This window comes from Exserohilum turcica, assembly GCF_000359705.1.
Source record: "Exserohilum turcica Et28A unplaced genomic scaffold SETTUscaffold_1, whole genome shotgun sequence".
Classification (NCBI taxonomy): Eukaryota; Fungi; Ascomycota; class Dothideomycetes; order Pleosporales; family Pleosporaceae; genus Exserohilum; species Exserohilum turcicum.
Genome location: NW_007359914.1, coordinates 2,152,546 through 2,171,251, shown reverse-complemented (window position 1 = coordinate 2,171,251; position 18,706 = coordinate 2,152,546). Strand labels below are relative to the sequence as shown.

Below are 18,706 nucleotides of genomic sequence, written 5' to 3'. Positions count from 1 at the left end.
CCCAAGTTACATGTCCAGCTGTTTCATCAATGGTGAGGCTGCACTTGAAATAGCAACAGTACCATTCAAGTGGAAATTGCATCTACCATGTACCAACATGGAGAGATAGACAGACAGAGAGAGAGCAAGAGTCAAGAAAGACGCCAAGCAACTGGCTCTTGTGTCCATGTCGTTACGAAACAGAAAAAGCAACCACGTCAACAACACACAGACCGACAAGGCCCCGACTCTCGTCCTTCCCCATACCTACGCCACCCAACGAACCCACAGACTTCCATCGCAATCCTATTCCCCACACTCTCTCCGCTTACCATCGGCCGCAGACCCCAGACGCATGTATCCAAGAACACCCAAGAAACCATTGGCATGCACACAACACACCACCCGGCTCCATTTTTCATTTCTTTTTACCTCACAACCCCCGACCTCGCCCCACCCTCGATTCTGACCGAGAACTCAGCTGTGGCTGTTACATATACATGGTACCTGGATACGTAAATAGCTACGTCTAGCTGGATGGCAGGATGGATAGATAGACCACCACCCTTGTCTACCTATCTACAAGGCCAGCCCAGGCCATTGCCCGCTCCGAGCTGACCTACATGCACCCATCCACTCCATCCACACATTAACTATCTACAAGTTAGTTTACTTCTGCAACACAGGTACTTGGGACCATTCTTACTGCGGTTCTTACCTCGAGTGGCTCTTTCCCCCCGAGTAACTCCCCGTCCTCGGAGCCACCTCAAGCGGGGGCTCCACTATCTTACTTACTCTTCGGTCGGACATGGACACACAGACACTCCAAGACACGAAGACACACCCACGCTTGCATAGCACCATGAGAGGCCAGCCCAGTCCAGCCTCAGCCTCAGCCTCAGCCTAAACAGCCTTGCTTGGTAGTAATGTGGGGTAATTACCCGTATGTGACCCAAGTACCTAGTATGTGTGAGAAAGTAAGTAAGAAAGTAGGTAAGAAAGTAGGTAAGAAAGTCGGAGCATGAGCACGCGACCATGGGGAAGTATCTCGGCGCCTCTCACTTTCTCTCTCACCATGCATTTTCATCCCCTGTCCTTCTATCTTGTATGTGCCTGTTCGCACGCGCGCGCGTATGTTGCAATGTAGTAGCGGTGCGGCGGAAAAATACATAACTGGGCACATGATTTGGGGGGGTTTGCTTTTGCGCGAGGACCATCACCTTACCCACTACCCATCCACTTAGTTTACACCGAGTTAGCTTAGCCTAGTTAGCTAATAGCCCAGCTAGCCAACCAGAACACGCATGTCCATGTACCTTATGTACGCTGCGGTCCGCCGTGCAGCAGCTTACCCGAGAGGCAAAGAAGAAGAAGAAAAAAAATAACGGCTGTTTGCGCTTGTAGACCAGAAAAAATACGAATCAAGTGTGAATCGGGCATGCGATCGCGAGACGGAAACCTTACGATTCATGTTCATGGGATTTTCCGCGACTCACGAAGGTACGTACGACGTACTATGGCGATGATGCTGACCATGGCTGATAGAGTTTGCCGCTTATGCTTGTTTTGCCTTTTTTTTTGCGTGCTTGCGTGCTTTTGCTTACACCTACCTTGCCTTGCCCTACCATTTCTTCTCCCCCCTGGCCCTAGTACCGGGTTGTCCAGGTACCTTGTACCTTAGTTATCCCAATCTTAAGCCTAATCTCCAAATTCCTATCTAGTATCCATGTACCAACCCGACTCACACTCCCCACCCCCACACACACCACACACACACACACCACAAGCTTCGACGCAGCTTCGATGCAGCTTCGGTGGCTTTACTCTACTTACCTAGCGTGTATGTATGTACTTGGTTACTGTACTTCTCTGATACGCACAGACACTTTCGCTTTTTTTTTCTTGGTGTTGGTCTGACACATACACACATACACACACAAGAACAAGAACAAGGACAAGAACATGGATACATACATCACATAGATATAGGCATAGGCATAGGCATAGCTAAACGCACACATATACATAAATACAACACATAACAACATGTCCCCCCCAGCCAGCCAGCCAGCCCTAAGTACTTACTTACTTACTAGCACCTACAAGTACATCATTAGCGTGCGCCTAAAAACAACCGAAACAAAATTAGCGTCGGCTGTAAGTACTTGGTTTACTTAGCACTATTTACACGTACTTACGTACATGAGAACCAGCGCATGAAATGTGTTTCAGATTCCCTTCTTCTGCTACTACTACTACTTTTGAGCGAGTGAGCTATGGTGCCCTCGCTTGCCCCTGGTCCTGGTCCTGGTCCTGGTCCTGGTCCTGGCACACACACACACGTACCCCTTACCCTGGCACGTATACGAAAACCCATGGTAAGACGTGACCTGGGTTGGCGGGGAGGGGGGAGGGGATGTAACTAATGTTTCATGTGCGATCGTGTGTATGTATGTGTGTGTGTGTGTGTGTCTCTCGGCATCTGAATTCCTCCGGCTTACATGGTGTGTACCGTACTACCATACATACATACATACATACATACTACTACTATACTGGATGCTACATGCGACATGAACATGCATGGCATGGTTAGGGTTGAGGCTGGGCTGAGTGGACTTGAGGTTGGGTTTGGAAGTTAAGGACCTATCTCAGGATACGAACTGAACGTGAGTGGGGGAGGGGGGGGGAGTGAAATGACAGTGCCAATGCGAAATCGGTTGTGTGGTGATGATGGTGGTGGTGTGGTGATGGTGTGGTGATCTTGCCGGAACGTGGCAATGCGCGGAAACTGGGGGGGGGGGGAAGGAGGGGTGGTGTGGTGGTGGTGCAGATTTGGCGAGAAATGAGGCGAGAAAATGACCGAGTATCGCGTGTATCTGTGTGGATGCGAATCTGCATGTTGGGTGGGTGTTTCTGGCATTACAACAGATCACTGTCATCTTATTACAGAGTAATATACACGAACCAGAAACAAAAAAAAACAATCGTGGAAATCCTCATTTCAGCTTCCCCATTCGAGTGAAGAAAAAAAAAACTAAATAATGTTTCGGACGAAAAAAAAGAATCGGGCTGTGGTGGTGTACGTGGGGGTATTCGTGGAAGCGTGGTGGTGTTACAGGAATAGAAGAAAGTGAAAAATAGAAGATGAAGAAAGGAGAAGGAGAAGATATCGTTCCGCTAGTTAGTACACGAAAGGTAAACCGTAAGAACAAACACAAACATAGGTATCAAGCGTAGCCCCCCGCAAAAAAATCACTACATGTTCCCACGCTCATCGCAGCGCCTCTTCCCCAAACGTATCCTGATACACATACGTAGTGCCCCAATCAATCGGCTGGTATCCGCTGAACAAGCTATCACCAAGCTGGTAATCCGGCTTGCAAAAGTAACTCGACATGCGGCTCATGATGACGGGCGGGCCATCGTAATAGTCATCTGCCTCTTCGTAGTAGCTGTTTTCCGTGTAGTTGTCTTGGGCTTCCCACGACGCCGCCGTGTCGATGCGGAGCGTCGTGTTGCGGCGCGACGGGGGTGATGGCGGCGGCGTCGTTTGCGTCGTGGCGTTTGCGTATGCGGGTTTCGGCGGCGATGGCGGTGGTGGCGGTGCTTGTGGTGTAGCGTGACAGCCGCATGTGCAATGTGGTACGTTTACTGTTGTGGCGTTTTGCTGCACTCGGGTATCCTCCAATGTTCTCGTAATCGTGAGCTGTGCGTCCAGCGCTCGTAGCGGTATCGTTGCGGTCCGTAGAGGTTCTACAGATATCGATTCTTGTTTTTCACTTGGTGCTTCGAAATTGGGTGATAGCAGCTCTGTCTGTACTTCTAGCGCACTCGAACTCAGGGCATTCCACTGCGAAATGTACGATGGACGTGTGGATTGGCTGGCCTGTCCTTCCAGGATGGTGTCGCCCAGTATCGATACCTCAGAGTTTGTCCTCGAATTCGTATAACTCAGACTCGGGGGCCGGCTCGTTCGCTGTGAGCTTATTGAACTCGATCTCTTGCTCCTGGTCGAATCGCTAAACACACTGTCGGACCGCACGCTTGTTTCCGACAAAGGGCGTAAGAAAGAAACCGTCCTGGATCGCCTCAACGCCAACTTCTCCTCGTCCTCTACTGGTAGCGGTAGCGTCTGTTTCCTCACTTCCGGCTCTTTGTGCTCTACCTTTCCGTCTTTATCCGATGCAAAGTATTCTTCTCCGCGACCAAAAACAACCTGTAGCGAATCAAAGTCCCGTGTCGAACCGTCACTTGGGTACAGCCAGTCTTTCAGCGCAGGCGGCAAGCCATAGTCATCTTTACTAGCATCAGTACCAGAGGATCCTTGTTTCTCGTCGCACATACGACGCACCTTGTTTGTACTCGCCAGCCCTAGTTTTCCAGCAAAGATAGTACCGCTCAAATGCCCCAAACGCGCACACGACGAGGTCGTCCAGACTATCCGGGTCATTCGGGTCTTCCGGTATTTCGCCTAGTCGTTTATATAGCCGTGTCGATGCATCCATGGTGTCTTGTTATGTTGCGTGTATGTGTATGACGACAAAGTCCAAGTCCGCGCGGCGGAGAAAAAATGATCCAGCATAAAATCTCCTCGACCAGTGCTTATCAAGCAAAGAACCACAGCAAGTACCGAACAATGTTATCTTCTCTTAATCTTCTCTTCTCCCTGGATCCTGGACGCACGCTCTCACGGGACCTCCGAGCCAAAAGTTCCAGTCGAATGGCAAAAAGAGTAGCCCTCGTCCCTGCAGTCAGGATGATAGCTGCAAGTTCTAGTCGCCCCAGGCTGTTGCTGCTAGTGTGTAGTAGATCCATTTTCCCGCCCGTAGTTATTATCAATCTCTCTTGTAGTATTACCTCATCATTCCATCAAACGATATCTGCTGCATCCAGACCTCATGGTCGCATGATATATTGAGTATGTGCGACATTTTGCTAAAACGTGCCGGACAATCTGAGGCACTGGCAGGAGCCGTGACAGTTTCACATTGCCGGTTGGGTGCGGTCGGGTAGACGGATGGACCCACTTTGGGCTTGGTACGTGGCGAGTGTTTGGAATCGGTGGTATGATGGACCTTTGGCGACCCGGGGAGACTGGCGTTCTTATTGTCTTTGTTGTTGTCGTTATCCTCGTCGTTATTGATGCAATCACGTGTTTTCGCTGTCGTTCTTTTATGTTGTTGGGGTCGGAGTTGGGTGTGGGGAAAGGAAAAGGGAGAAAGTTGGGGGGTGGGGAAGAGGTACATATAAAAGACGCACCCTAAAATCGCGCACCTGGGTACGTCACATATACGCGCAACTTTACTAGGTTGACCAAATGAGAGATAAAGACAACATTGCGTTTCTCTTAATTAAAAGATTCGCAGACTATTGGCTTGCCGGACACGTGTAAGAATATCAATAGCAAGTTATGCATGATGGTGGGATAGAATGACCCTTTGCAGTTAATCGATTTCGCATGCTCACCCTCACCGCTTTTGCGGCAGGTCATTTGCAAAGAAAAACAGATGGAATAAATTTTATCTGAAAAATTTTAAGTAATGCATGTCTTGAATAATTTTAAGTTTGCGTTTAACAGCGATTATGCACTCAACTCTTCTTCATATCTTTCCCTTCAGCGTCTCCACTAGCACTTCCCTCATTCTCCAAACTAACCAGCTCATCAATCTGTCGGAAAAGTGCAGAGGTAGTCTTTCTGGCATCAGTTCCAGATCTTGATCGGTTCTGCCCAGTAGCGGGAGGACCAAACTGTCTTCCTGGACTAGGTGCAGTCCTGTCTCTGCCTGCGAACCCTCCGCCTATTCTGCTGCTCATGCCCTGGTTTGGCCTTCCACTAGTCATAGTTCGAGTGAGTGGTTGGCGGCCCGAGCCTGAAGATGGCGGTCTAGACGGTATACGAGAAGAAGAAGATTGTATAGAACCCGAGCGCTCTCTTTGCTCACGTTCCACGGGCGATCTTCGTCCAGACGACCGAGATGATGGTGGTCTAGGGGGTTGACGAGAAGAAGATTGTATAGAACCTGAGCGCTCTCGTTCCACGGGCGATCTTCGTCCAGTCGACCGAGACGACGGTGGTCTAGACGGAGGACGAAAAGAGGACTGTATGGAGCCCGAGCGTTCTCTCTGCTCACTTTTCACTGGCGACATCCGCCCAGATCGAGATGTTGGTCTCGGGGCTGAGGCGCGTGGACTTGGCGACGGTCTAGATATGCGAAGTCGCTGCGAAGAAGGAGGTACTCTCCCGGGACCAGACACTGCGGGGTCTTCTGGTAAGGGCTGTTCTAACTGGCGTGGAGGCGTCACTGGTCGCTGGACGGAAGGATCCGGTACAGCTTCCTTCACTAATGGTGGCTGAATAGACGGATCTGATACGGTTTTTGTAACTGCTGGTGCCTGGTTACGTGTCACCAGTGCTCTTGCTTGCTTCGCTTTCGATACCGCCAGAGCCAGAGGTGCTGGGGTAGGAGACGGCTGACGCTGTATACTGGCCATGGCTAGCCGTGCTTCATCCTCGTTGGAATATGTAGAGGACGTATTGCTATTAGCACGGGATCCGCGTTGCCTCGAACTTGTGCGGGTTGCCTCTTGAGGTTTCTGCGCTGCTGCCAGGGCTTCAAATTTCAGTGCTTGCGCCAACGCTCGCGATCCACTGTTCCTGTTGAGCCTAGGAGGAGTCCGCTTCTCATTTGAGGGGAGCAAAAACTCTGGTGACGGAGAATCCCGTTTGATGGGGGTTGTTCGATCGACATTGTCTGGCTTGGATTGAATATTTCCTGAGCGAGAGGGAGAGGGATCCAGTCGCTGGACATTATCAGGTTTTGGTATCTCGAGGGGTTGCTGTTTTTTGGTTGGAACGACATCTGGCTCCTTGTTCTCTGCTGTCACAGGTTTTACTGCTCCAGATTCTGCTACCCCAGGTTCTGCTGCTTCCGCCTTGACAGGCTCTTCTCTCGCTGCTGGCGTATACGCTGGCGGTGGCGAGGCCGGCCTAAAGACCAAAGATTCAATCATCGGCGGCGGGTTCTCAAAAATCGATTTGGGTATCCTCATTGGCCGAAATCTCGGATTCTGCGCAGCATTCTCTTCAGACTTTGTCTGGTCCATCACACCCGGATTTGTGACTAGCGTTTCGGGACCAAGTGGCTGGTCAACGGGCGCATCTTCCTTTGTATCAACCGACCTTTTGGTCGTCTGATCTTGCTGGCGTGCATCTGCCTCTTTCTGGAACCGCTTTTCCTTTCGTGTCAACTCGATTTCTAGCACTCTGGTACCAGGACCGAGTTTTGATTTTAAACCGTCGTCGTCAAGATCAAAATACAAGGCCCACAAGCCAGGCGCTTGCTCTACAGCACACCATCCCTCCCAGCCATCGAACGTGAGTCGGCGATCCTGTCGTGTGCAGTCGAATGGCCCAGTGAGGTTGGGTTGCGCATCTGCGCGCACGCCGTACTTGACTTCACACGTCTCTTTATCAACATAAATCCAGTTCATAATCGGCGCAACATCAGTGATGGTCGTAACGAGTCCCTCGTACTTTGTATCCGGGTATGGTAGGTAGTAGCCCGCATATGGATGGCCAAGTGGACTTCCATCTTCAGATCCGGTATCGATCCATAGTTTTCCGTTGCGGAGGACAACCTGTCGACCGTTGATTTCGCGGCTGCGGTTGGAAGACTTGACGCATGTTGCGATGAGGTTGCAACGGCGAGCGCGATGCTCTTCTCTCTTTTCTTTGGACTGCGACTGGCGAATTGCTTCCTGAGATCCAAGTAGGCCCGGGGCTGCGACGGTTGCTAATAGGATGGAGAGGACCATGTTCAGCGTGGTGCATCAACTCGGGGTGTTGGGGTGCGGAGTAAAGCATGGGGGTCTGCCCTGTTCACGATTGCGAGTGAACCGTAAGCAGCATAGTCAATGCGTGCTATTGCCACTGAGTAGGACGGCCTTTTCTCTATTATCATGGCCTGATGCTCGTCTGATGGGGGAAAGTAGGGCCTGAGCTGAGACACCAACACTCGAACGTCGACAGCCCCTGTATGTTTCAGCTTCACGTGGTGCCATAGCCACTGGCATGACACAGCGCCCTTGCGACCGGTGTCCATCCTTGTGTCTGGATACAGATCTCATTTCTGGAATCATGCTAGGACGAGACTCGAACCATGACGCTCCGTCTCAAACGCAGGAGTGCCACAACAGCGGTTTCGGACTCTCTCCGACGTGTGCAGTGGCACAGGACAACTACTCGCGCTGGATAAAGACCTCAGTGTGTGCCAATATATAAGGCAAACGAATACCATGCAATAAAGGCTAGCACAGTTGATTTGTATCTCACCCAAACCGCCTCCTTTCATTCAATAACCGGCCTGGAGCCCATCGAACCCGAGCGACCCGCCTAATTGTTAATCCCAACACCACACTCCCACTCTTCACCCCAACCTCGATATCAATATGTCTACCATGTAAGCTGGAGACTGGCCGGTCTACTTCTCATCTGCTAACCCGCATCAGGGAAACCATGCGCCCAACGGGCTACGGCTCCGACAACGAGAGCGAAGGCCAAGCATCCGGCGGCCGCAAGATCTCTGCCAACGTTGGCCCTGTTCCCTCGTCCGCCTCACTCAGCCGCCCAGCAGGCAACATCATCAAGGGGCCTGTCGACGACAACGGAAAGCAAAAGGACGCCGCCCTGTTGATTGGAATCAAGCTCGACCTGGAAGCAGAAATTCACTTGACAGCACGGATTCGTGGAGATATTACAATTGGATTGTATTGAGTTATTTCGTCATGGATAGAAAAGACGCAACACCCGCGGCGGGGGTGCATATAGAGAAAGCCATGGATCCAGGTCGGCCGACTGAACCATTGGCAGTGTGCAAAGGTCACTCATGGGCCTCCTGAACAAGGAGAGCAGGGATACAAATGAAAGAGTTGTTTTCCAAACCCCTTCGTCAAACATGTCGTGCAGATGCATAGAACACGAGCATGCAGCAAGTCACAAATGGTACAATGCAACGCAACAGTAATCTGGTGAACAAGTCAGCATGTGATGAACAACTGCGACATAACGATGCTCAAATGTAAGGTGCTGATCAGACTCATGCCCTGTCACAGGCAGTTATCACCATTGCCGTAGCTCGGTAGACCGTCGTGATAAATTGAATGTTCATCTTCAGAAAGAGGAGAGGAGCGCTAGAGCTGACATACCTTACTTCAAGTTTCATGCTTACAGCCATGGCACGGTCCTATGCAACTAATCAGTTGCTGGTTCTCATTGGCGTGTTGTTCAACAAGCACGTGTGAATGCAGATCAGACGTGACGGTTCTCGTCGTCGCCGGAGCTTGGACATATGCTTGTCTTTGTTTGTGTCGTTTCATCATAGCAAGAAGAGATGCAGGTGTTGAGCGTACCATGTTCATTGTGAAAAGAGTATACCTAAAGTCATGTCAGCAATTGCATCCCTGAGACTAGCATAAGAATACATAGGATGTGCGTATATCAGTTGACATGAATGGATATATTTTGATTTAAGTCTTCACCGGGCGAACCCGTCGGACTCGTCATCAAGTGTTCATCATTACGCAAAAATAAGAGAGAACAAAGTATGCTTACCGATGCTGCCCTTCATTGTCTACTTATGGTAAGGCTGTCACGTTATTAGCCGATGCTCAGCTATCTCTGTACAATGGTACGAGATGGTGGAACGCAATCAGTTCGGCGAGGTTTCTGAGGCCTGCCTAAGAGGCATATCCGTCAAGAATTTTCGGAGCCCAGTGCCGGATCATCATGTAATAGTGTGTTCAGAGGAAGAATAGAGCATACCGGTTCGTTCGTGGAAGCAGGAGAGCCTATATAGTACCCAAGTCAGCAAGAGGCTATGCAAAGACAGGAGCAAAGCGACGTGTGTCAAGTAAAAATCAGAAACAGCCATTGTTTATCGGCACCGGCAGAAGCCTTGGTCGGTAATTTCCAGCGTGCCGAAGCACAGATGCTCATCATTAGAAGGGTTGGGTAATGCGCAAAATGACTTACCATAGACAGGCAGAATAACCAGTCGTAGAGGTTAGCGCTCCATCGCGAGTAGCTCGAACGTTATGTGCTGATTAGCAGCAAAATGTTCTGTTGCTGGTTAGCCAGATGCCCATTGCGCAAATGCCACAAGTATACGATTAAGTAGTCGCGTTCAGACTGACGTGCAAGTTTAGGTTTCATACCCCGAAAGGTCAAAGACTCTAGTTTAATTGGCTTTGTGATTCATCATGAAGATGCAGGATGAAAAGAGAAGGAATAGAATACATACCAAAGCCAGATCATGCTGGTAGCAAAACGATTAGACGCTGGGGTTAGCAGGAAATCGCGCGCAAGCGACTACCCATCTTGTCGCATTGCTGGTGGTCATCGCTGCGTGAAGCGGTAGAGGTGTGTGTAGGAGAGAAGTTGTAGGTTGCTCGAGAAAAGTTGGAGCTTTGAGAGGTTGGAGCTAATTTTTCCGCTCCGCTAGCGCGTTGAGGACCAAGCGCACGTCACGTGGACAGAACAACGCACAGAGCACATGGCGCTAGTCTCCAGTGCATGGTGGATACTGAGACAGACACAGCGATTTCACCAGTAGTTGGGGACAGCATTGGTTGAAGCACGAAGTAGATCTCATTCTGAGCTATCATGGCATACTAAGCGGATATTTCCTCGTTACTCTATCATCCCCTCTCTCCCTCCTTTCACGTCAACCCCATGTTCATGTCCTCTCGATCTACGAGCGCCGTTCCATGACGCGGGAAGATGCTGTCGCGTAACTCGTGTATGTACATGAAGTCGTAAGATCTGAGAGTCGTAAAGTATCGTGCGTGCAAGGGCGTGGCGCACCTCCGTCTGTACATCCAACTCTTGATATGGAAGGCACAGGAAGCTGACAAGGCTGCAAACTGGTAGAAAAATTATGTCGTCTTGTTTCATGACGCAAAAATGCGAACATTGAGGTCAACGCATCCCGTCGCAATGACACACCGTATGCCTGCCTTGGCGGCCTCCTCCTCGCTCTTCTTGCTAATACCATTTGATGTGCCATTGGGCGCCTCTCCATTGACCGGCACATCCTTGACCACGTTTGGCGCCCATCGCATGCAACTGACAAAGTGACCATGTGCATCGGTGACCGTCTTGACGCATCGCCCTTCTTGTGTGAGATCCCAGCATCGGATCGTCTTGTCGTCGCTAGCCGATAGGAGGTACTTTCCACCGGGGTGGAAGACCAGCGCGCGTATCCAGTTGTCGTGGCCGGTAAGGGTTTTGATTAGCGTTCCTCGGCCATCCCATATTTTTATCGTCTTATCTCTCGACCCCGTTGCAATGTACTCGGCCGAACTGCTCAGTGGCGGTGGTTTCTTGAGACCGGCCAGGGCCGCGAGATTGGCGTATGAGACTGGGGGCGCTATTGTGACGCACTCGATTACATGCTCGTGACCTATAAAGGTGCATTTTGGTTCGCCCGAGCTTGCGTCCCACAGGCGAGCAGTCTGGTCGTTGCCCGCAGATAGCAGCCATCTTCCGTCAATGCTCGGCGCAACGTCGCGCACCCAGTCGGCATGTCCCCTGATTGTCTTTACACAATATCCCGTCGTCACGTCCCATATGCGCAATGTCTTGTCTCGGGATGCGGAAACGAGAAGGTTGCCCGACGACGGCGAGCCTGCTGCGCCACTGGGTATGAAGCGGATGGCGGAGACGGAGTGGTCGTGGCCGGGCAGTGTCCTGATGTTCTTGTACTCGTCCGAAGGGTCCCAGAGTTTGATGGTCAGGTCGCTCGAGCAGGAAGCCAGGAGCGTGCCGCCCCGTGGGCCGCCAAAGTCGACGTCCAGCACGCCTTTGGTGTGTCCCTTGACGGTGCGTTCGAGCTCGCCCAGCTCCCAGTCCCAGATCTTGATGGTCGTGTCTTCGGAGCCCGAGGCGAGCGACGAGAAGATGGGGTGGAAGGCCACGCATGTTATGGGGGAGCGATGCGACTGCAGCGTGTGGCGCGCGGGGGCCCGGGGCAGCCAGCTGGCGGGGTCCTGGTTGCGGCGGAGGAGAGAGGTCGGTGTGGTCGAGTCGAGTTCGCTCTGGAGGCTCTGGTTGCGCTGCTCGAGTTCCAGCACCTACAAGACAAGGCATAAGCAGGGGACGTGGGCGTGGGCGGGCATGCTAGTGCGCATCTACCTTCTTCTGCAGGCGGACGACGCTGGTCCACTTCTTCTCCAGCAGCCCCTCGTACTTTTTCCGCGTGGCCTCGTCGAAGTTGTCGGAGATGTTGGCCTCTTCCCGGAAGGCGTCGGCCGTCTTGGGGGCATTGATGACGCCCAGATAGGCCACGATGGCCTTGTGCCTGGCGTGCTGTCAGTCGGGGGGGTGGCCTCTGTGCAGCGGGCGGGGGCAACACTCACAGCTCCTCGGCCTGGCGGTCCGTGAGTATCGCGCTCATGGCGAAACGACTAGCTCATACGCGACAATCGCACGAGTCCACCATCTATTGTGCGGCCGCGAGGATGGGTACAGGGCCGTGGGTGCGGAGGGAGTTGTTGGGGGGGCGCGGGGAAAACAGCGGCGGTGAGCAGGGGGAAAACAGGCGTGGCGGGGTGAGTGTGCGTGGGCAGGGCAGGGCAGAGGCAGGCGTGCAGGGCGCCGGCAAAGGATAGCGATTGTGGTGGTGATTGTGTCGGGGGCAAGCCACGGGCGTCGGGGGGGTCTTCACTGGGCACTGGCACTGGCACTGGGCGGGCGGCAGCGGTGTGTGTATCCCTCCACCTCTGTCTGTCTGGGCTGCAATGGAGCGAGAGCGCAGGCAGGGGTGCCCGCCAGTGGGAAAGACGTGTTGCTGGACCAACGCCCAATGCACATGCGATTGACATCGCCCAGCCAGACACACACACATACACGCGCACTCGCTCCCCGGCCACGACACTCGCATCAGCCACGGCTGCACGCGCCCTCGTATCCCCCCAGGCCCGCTCCAGCTGCAGAAAAATTTCGTCGATACTCAGTACCATAGAGCACTCGCCGGTCGCCCTGACATCATCCGCCAAGTACGTCAGCGCCGCGTCCGCCCTTGCACTGGCGCTGCACTCCCAACACCGGGCCCGCGCCTTTCTTTCACCCAGTCCCCGTGACTGCGACCGACGTGCCCGCCCGCCACACGCCCAGTCAGCCCGCCCTTTTCGCTCCACCACCCCGACAACGGCGACGACGACCTGGCATCCAGCCCCGCGCCATGGCCGACCAAGAAGATTTCAGCTCGCTGCCGCTGCCCGACCGCTTCACACACAAGAACTGGAAGGTCCGGAAAGAGGGCTACGAGGCCGCCGCCAAAGAATTCAGTCTCGCCGCCAGCGAGTCCGACCCCGTCGTCCGCCAGTTCATAAACGATGCGAGCATATGGAAGGGCGTCGTCGGCGACTCCAACGTCGCCGCCCAGCAGGAGGGTCTTGGTGCACTATGCGCCTTTCTCGACATAGCAGGCCAGCAGGGCAGCACACGGTAACATGTCGTGTGCCCCTATCCAGGCGGACCGTTTGCTGACTCGATGCGCAGGACACGGAACATGACCGTGGCGACCATTGCCGAAAAGGGCCTGCCGTCAACGCGACCCGCCGCAAAGCAAAAGGCCCTCGAGGCGCTCTTGCTGTACATTGAGACGGACAAGCCCGACCCCGTCATCGAAGAGCTCCTCCCCATCCTCGGACACAAGCAGCCCAAGGTCATCGCGGCCACACTAGAAGCGCTCACGCAAATCTACCATGCATACGGCTGCAAGACCATCGAGCCCAAGCCCGTTCTCAAGCTGCTCCCCAAGGTATACGGCCATGCAGACAAGAACGTTCGCGCAAAGGCGCAGGAATTGACGGTCGAGTTCTACCGATGGCTGAAAGAGGCCATGAAGCCGCTCTTCTGGAACGACCTGAAGCCCGTCCAGCAACAGGATCTCGACAAGTTGTTCGAAAAGGTCAAGGATGAGCCGCCGCCAAAACAAGAGCGCCTGCTCCGCTCGCAACAGGCCGCCAAGGAAGCCGCCGTCGGTGCAGCGGGCGGGGGCGACGAGGAGGACGAAGAGGAGGACGCCGCCGCCATTGACCTCGAACCCGAGTATGAAGCCGTCGACGTGTTCCCCAAGGTTCCCAAGGACTTTGGCGAGAAGCTAGCATCGTCCAAATGGAAGGACCGCAAGGAAACACTAGACGAAGTGCAGAAAGCCCTGGATCATCCTCGAATCGCCGAAGGCCCCTTTGACGAACTGGTGCGTGGATTTGCCAAGAGCATGAAGGACGCCAACATTGCAGTCGTTATTACCGCCGCAAACTGTGTCGAGCTGCTTGCAAAGGGTCTAAAGAAGAGCTTCGCCAAGTACCGCAAAGACGTCATGAACGCCATGATGGAGCGACTCAAGGAAAAGAAACAGACGGTCACGGATGCCATTGGTGCTGCGCTCGACGCATCGTTTGCTTCTACGAGTTTTCAAGAGTGTCTGGAAGAGATTTTGGAATTCTTGAAGCACAAGAATCCGCAGGTCAAGCTTGAATCGTCGAGATTTCTGGTCCGATGTCTCAGGAACACGCGCGAAGCACCGGTGCCGGAGCAAGCAAAGGCTATTGCTGAGGCTGCTACAAAGCTGCTCACAGAGTCACAGGAGGTTCAGCGAGCCGCTGGTGCTGAGATTCTCGGAACGCTCTGGAAGATTATGGGCGATCGCATCATGAATGCTCACCTTGACGGATTGGACGACATCCGCAAGACCAAGATCAAGGAATTCCACGACGCGGCAGAGGTCAAGACCAAGTACAAGCCAAAGGCCGCTCCTGCTCCCAAGCCTGCAGCCGCTGCACCGACGAAGAAGCCTGTGGGCAAGCGACCAGCGCCTGGTGGAAAGAAGCCCGCTCCTGCGGCCAAGGCTCCTCCGCCTCCACCTGTCGAAGAAGCCGCTGCGCCCCTCGAGCCAAAGCCGACATCGAGGCCGGCTGCGTCCAAGTTGGGTGCCAAGCCTGGTCTGGCTGCGCCATCGAGACTTGGAGGATTGAAGAAGCCAGCCGGTCTCGGAGCACCCTCACCGCGGAAATCAGCCCCATCGCCGCCCCCTGAGGAAGAGACGCCACCGCCACAGCCCAAGTTCGGTGCAGGTCGTGGTCTGGCGGGCCGTCCACTTGGCAAGCCTGCTGCTGAGCCAGCCCCAGCAGCCGCTCCCACCCCACAAGCCCCTGCAGGACTGAGTCTGGTCGAACGGGCCGAGCTTGATGAGCTCCGTGCAGAGGTTGAACGACTCCGAAGACAGAATGAGGATCTGCGGGGAGAGCGGACAAAGCTCACGTCGCAAGTGCACGAACTCCAGAACCAGAACGCGCAACTTATCGAGGACCACACGCGCGATGTGCTTTCGATCAAGGCCAAGGAAACACAGCTTGTTCGTGCTCGCTCCGACTTTGAAGCCTCTGAACAGACTGTGCAGAACCAGCGCCGGGAAATTGACCGCTTGAAGCGCGAACTGAGTCGCCAGGTGCGGGCGTCTTCTCCGCCCATGCCGGATATGGCCGAGCACATGTTTTCGGACAGCATGAATGGCAACGGGGCGCAGTTTGGCGACTCTGGATATGGTGGGCGGGTGATGCACGCGCGGAGAGAGAGGAGTTTTGCGGGTGGACCAGGCAGCCCAGGCATTGACGGTAAGGAGAACTTTGACTCTCTTTCCCGCCCCAACAGTCGCCTGAGTGGTATGCTGAGTCCGCGAGCAGATGGCGCTTCTGGCAAATCGTCTCTATCATCGCGAGGCGGGGGGCGCATGAGCCCAGCTGAGAATGGCGGCGTGCCTCGAATCGGGTCACAGGCAGCTTCGGGCGCCGAAAGCTGGAAGCGTGCTGCAGAGGTGACGCAGAACTTGAAGCAGAGGATAGAAATGATGAAGGTATGATGGTCTTGGGCTGACGACATGGACATGGACCGGCTAACACCAGACGCAGGCCAAACAGGGGATCGGACGGCCGCAATAATCGTCCAGACGACGTGTGTACATGTACGAGAGGCATAATTTGTCCATGGGGCGTGACGACCTGGCTCCAAGGCCAGGGGCACGGACCATGCGGCGCCCCTTCTTTCAATGTTAACCCTGCATCGTCGGTAGGGCTTCGCGGCTCGGTGTCGTCTTGGGCCTTGCAGGTACTTTATTCGTGGCATTTTGAACGGCGTTTGGTCGGAATCGGGAGGGCGCCATGTGTGATAGTGATGGCTAGGCACATGGCTAGGATCAAATGGGCAGCATACATACATAGGCAGGCAGTGTTGGGGGCCTTTGAGGGGGGGGCGCAGAGAGGCTGGAGGGGGATTGTCATGCATGCAAGATTCCCCGACTGCTTGCTTCCTGCAGCTTGCATCCTGCAGCTTGCAAGATCAGCATCGTCCATGGAGTTAGGGCACACTGCTTGTATTACTCGTATCAATCGCCCACAATCGGGCTGGTGCCAGAAAGGCGTCCCATGCCGAGCAGCCAGAGTGCCGCGTACCAAACTGTTGGGAATACAGCTGTGCCGCACACAATATCCGATACGGAGCCTGGGTGAATGCGACGTTGCTACCCTTTTGGCGGCGTGCAGGGTGTTTGCTGACTTTATTTCTCCGCTGGCACTGCACTGGATGCGCCGCACGCGTGCTTTTGCCCAAAGTTTCTTTTCACAATGGATTCGGGACTCTCGCAGCGCTCGCAACGCGCCCTCGGCCACCTGCTCCCGACGTTCGCGACCAGCGCCCCGCCACCACCATCACAACAACAACAACAACAACAACACGTCCAACCCACGATTGATCTGTCTCGCGCCCTCAACGAGGCTGTCCACCCCGAGCTGCTCGAGTTCTTCCAGAGCACCCAAGAAACCAATGTTGCGAGCGAGGTGCGGAGGCTGAAGCATAACCACATGCCGTGCTTCCCCGCTAATCGACTGAATAGGCGTTTGCAGCACCAGCCGCATCGCTCAATGGCGGCGATCCGCGACTCCGCCATGCACTAGCCACCTTCTTCAACGCATACTTCAACCCCATCCACACAGTCAAGCCCGACCACATTGTCCTTACGTCCGGCGCTACCGACGCCGTCGAAAATGTCGTCCACGCCATCTGCGACGACGGCGACTGTGTCCTTGCTCCCGGCCCCCACTGGCGTATGTACATTTAACATCCTGAGGCTCGCTATCACGCATCACATACACCCAACCCTAATTCCCAAGCACACGATACTAAGACATCCTCACAGCGGGCTTCGCAACAATCCTCAAGAGAAGATCCAACGTCAATCTGATTGTTGCAAAGCCGCCCACTTACTCCCACTGGGACAACTACCTCCTCCCCTCGCTGCAAGCCGCCTACGACTTTTCCGACCAGAGGATCCGCATCAAAGCCGTGCTGCTGTGCAATCCCAACAATCCCTTGTCGAGATGCTATCCCCGCAGCGCGCTGCTGGAGCTCATGGAGTTTTGCCAAGAGCGAGGCTTGCACTTGATCTGCGATGAAGTCTTTGGCCTGCTCGACTTGCACGGCACCGACGACAAGGCGCCCGGGTTTATGAGCGCGCTGAGTCTCACGGAGCCGCTCGTCCCCGAAGGCGCTGTCAAAGTCGATGCCAGCCGCGTGCATGTAGTGTGGAGCCCGAGTAAACTGTTTGGCCTGAGTGGATTCCGAGTGGTGAGTCCTCTTCCCCCATCCCCCTTATACCACGACCAACCACACACTCAAAGCCAGTATTTTAATGCCATTTTTCCACACAGGGCTGTCTGATATCCCAGCAAAACCCCCTCCTCTTGCGTGCCACTGCCCTAACCGCCGCCCACCCCTCCACCCTCTCCACCTCGTTCCTCGCCTCGCTCCTCTCGTGGTCGCAACTCCCCACGCTCCTGGCCCTCAACCGCGAACGCCTCTCGCACTCCTACCGCATCCTCGCAGACGCCCTGCAAAAGCTAAACGTGCCCTTTATCCCCGCCTCCCACGGCCTCTTTGTCTTTGCCCGCCTCGCCAAAAGAGCCACCATCGAGCAGCAGGAAACACATTTCTTCGCTGCGCTGGCGCATCACGGCATCAAGGTCGCACCCGGACGCTCGTTTAATGGCGTAGAAAGGGATTACGGTTGGGCTAGACTTAGGTTCTCGCTTCCAGTGCAGCAAATGCAAGATCTAGTCCGCAGACTGGAATTGTTTTTGCACTCGAGTTGAGAAAAAAATAATAGTAAATAGTGGAATTGGGGGGGGGGTTATGGCTACGGGTGGATTATTTGATTGATTGATTGATTGATTGAAATTGGGGTTTTCTTTCCACGCTTAGACTTTTGCTTCAGCGCAAGGGATGTGTTGTTTTCTTTTTCTTTCTCCTTCTTTTGGGAATGCGGTGGTGGTAGTCTGTTGTTTCAATAACGTGCTTACGACATACCGCTATTCTTTTCTCTACTCCCCGCAAAAACAAAAAAGAAAATTGTAAATCATCATCTCATAACATGTAGTTGGACGGGTTTACCAAGAAAAAAAAAAGAAAAAGAAAAAGAAAAAGAAAAAGGCTTGTTTTGTTTACGCTAGATTGGAGATATATATATCCCAGAGTAGTAACATAACTATCACACACACCAACTTTTAAGCAGAAATCTTTCATCAAAACTCGTCAATTTTCTATCAGATATAGGGGTAACACGTCGCGAGAAACCGATTTACGCCACCTCTAATGTGTGCAGCCCTCTCG

At 53.7% G+C, this 18,706-nt stretch overlaps 7 protein-coding genes across 7 annotated transcripts; 3 read left to right on the top strand and 4 right to left on the bottom strand.

Moving 5' to 3' along the window:
* Positions 1-4,114: 4,114 nt before the first annotated feature.
* Positions 4,115-4,487, bottom strand: SETTUDRAFT_61925 (uncharacterized protein; the record flags this gene model as incomplete). Its single annotated transcript, XM_008022130.1, has 2 exons — positions 4,115-4,278; positions 4,334-4,487. Coding segments are annotated over 2 exons (318 nt in total), but the record flags the coding sequence as incomplete, so codon positions are not given.
* An 81-nt stretch (positions 4,488-4,568) lies between these two features.
* Positions 4,569-5,103, bottom strand: SETTUDRAFT_162390 (uncharacterized protein). Its single transcript, XM_008022675.1, has one exon. It carries the CDS (start codon positions 4,795-4,797, stop codon positions 4,588-4,590), a length of 210 nt encoding a protein of 69 aa, XP_008020866.1. The 5' UTR covers positions 4,798-5,103; the 3' UTR covers positions 4,569-4,587.
* Positions 5,104-7,104: 2,001 nt separating this feature from the next.
* Positions 7,105-7,797, bottom strand: SETTUDRAFT_67753 (uncharacterized protein; the record flags this gene model as incomplete). The annotated part of the gene is made up of 1 exon (XM_008022136.1): positions 7,105-7,797. A coding segment is annotated over one exon (693 nt), but the record flags the coding sequence as incomplete, so codon positions are not given.
* Positions 7,798-8,430: 633 nt separating this feature from the next.
* Positions 8,431-8,755, top strand: SETTUDRAFT_18470 (uncharacterized protein; the record flags this gene model as incomplete). The annotated part of the gene is made up of 2 exons (XM_008021893.1): positions 8,431-8,441; positions 8,491-8,755. The coding sequence occupies 2 exons, from the start codon at positions 8,431-8,433 to the stop codon at positions 8,753-8,755; spliced, it is 276 nt and encodes a 91-aa protein (XP_008020084.1).
* A 1,877-nt stretch (positions 8,756-10,632) lies between these two features.
* SETTUDRAFT_40757 (uncharacterized protein) lies at positions 10,633-12,545 on the bottom strand. The gene is made up of 3 exons (XM_008022096.1): positions 12,397-12,545; positions 12,173-12,338; positions 10,633-12,111 (listed from the first exon to the last, which is right to left on the bottom strand). The coding sequence occupies exons 1-3, from the start codon at positions 12,432-12,434 to the stop codon at positions 10,930-10,932; spliced, it is 1,386 nt and encodes a 461-aa protein (XP_008020287.1). The 5' UTR covers positions 12,435-12,545; the 3' UTR covers positions 10,633-10,929.
* A 638-nt stretch (positions 12,546-13,183) lies between these two features.
* On the top strand, positions 13,184-16,285 carry SETTUDRAFT_162384 (uncharacterized protein). Its single transcript, XM_008022674.1, has 3 exons — positions 13,184-13,486; positions 13,541-15,899; positions 15,955-16,285. The coding sequence occupies exons 1-3, from the start codon at positions 13,221-13,223 to the stop codon at positions 15,982-15,984; spliced, it is 2,655 nt and encodes an 884-aa protein (XP_008020865.1). The 5' UTR covers positions 13,184-13,220; the 3' UTR covers positions 15,985-16,285.
* A 380-nt stretch (positions 16,286-16,665) lies between these two features.
* SETTUDRAFT_178211 (uncharacterized protein) lies at positions 16,666-18,482 on the top strand (the record flags this gene model as incomplete). The annotated part of the gene is made up of 4 exons (XM_008022673.1): positions 16,666-16,878; positions 16,935-17,145; positions 17,238-17,665; positions 17,749-18,482. The coding sequence occupies 4 exons, from the start codon at positions 16,666-16,668 to the stop codon at positions 18,187-18,189; spliced, it is 1,293 nt and encodes a 430-aa protein (XP_008020864.1). The 3' UTR covers positions 18,190-18,482.
* Positions 18,483-18,706: the final 224 nt, after the last annotated feature.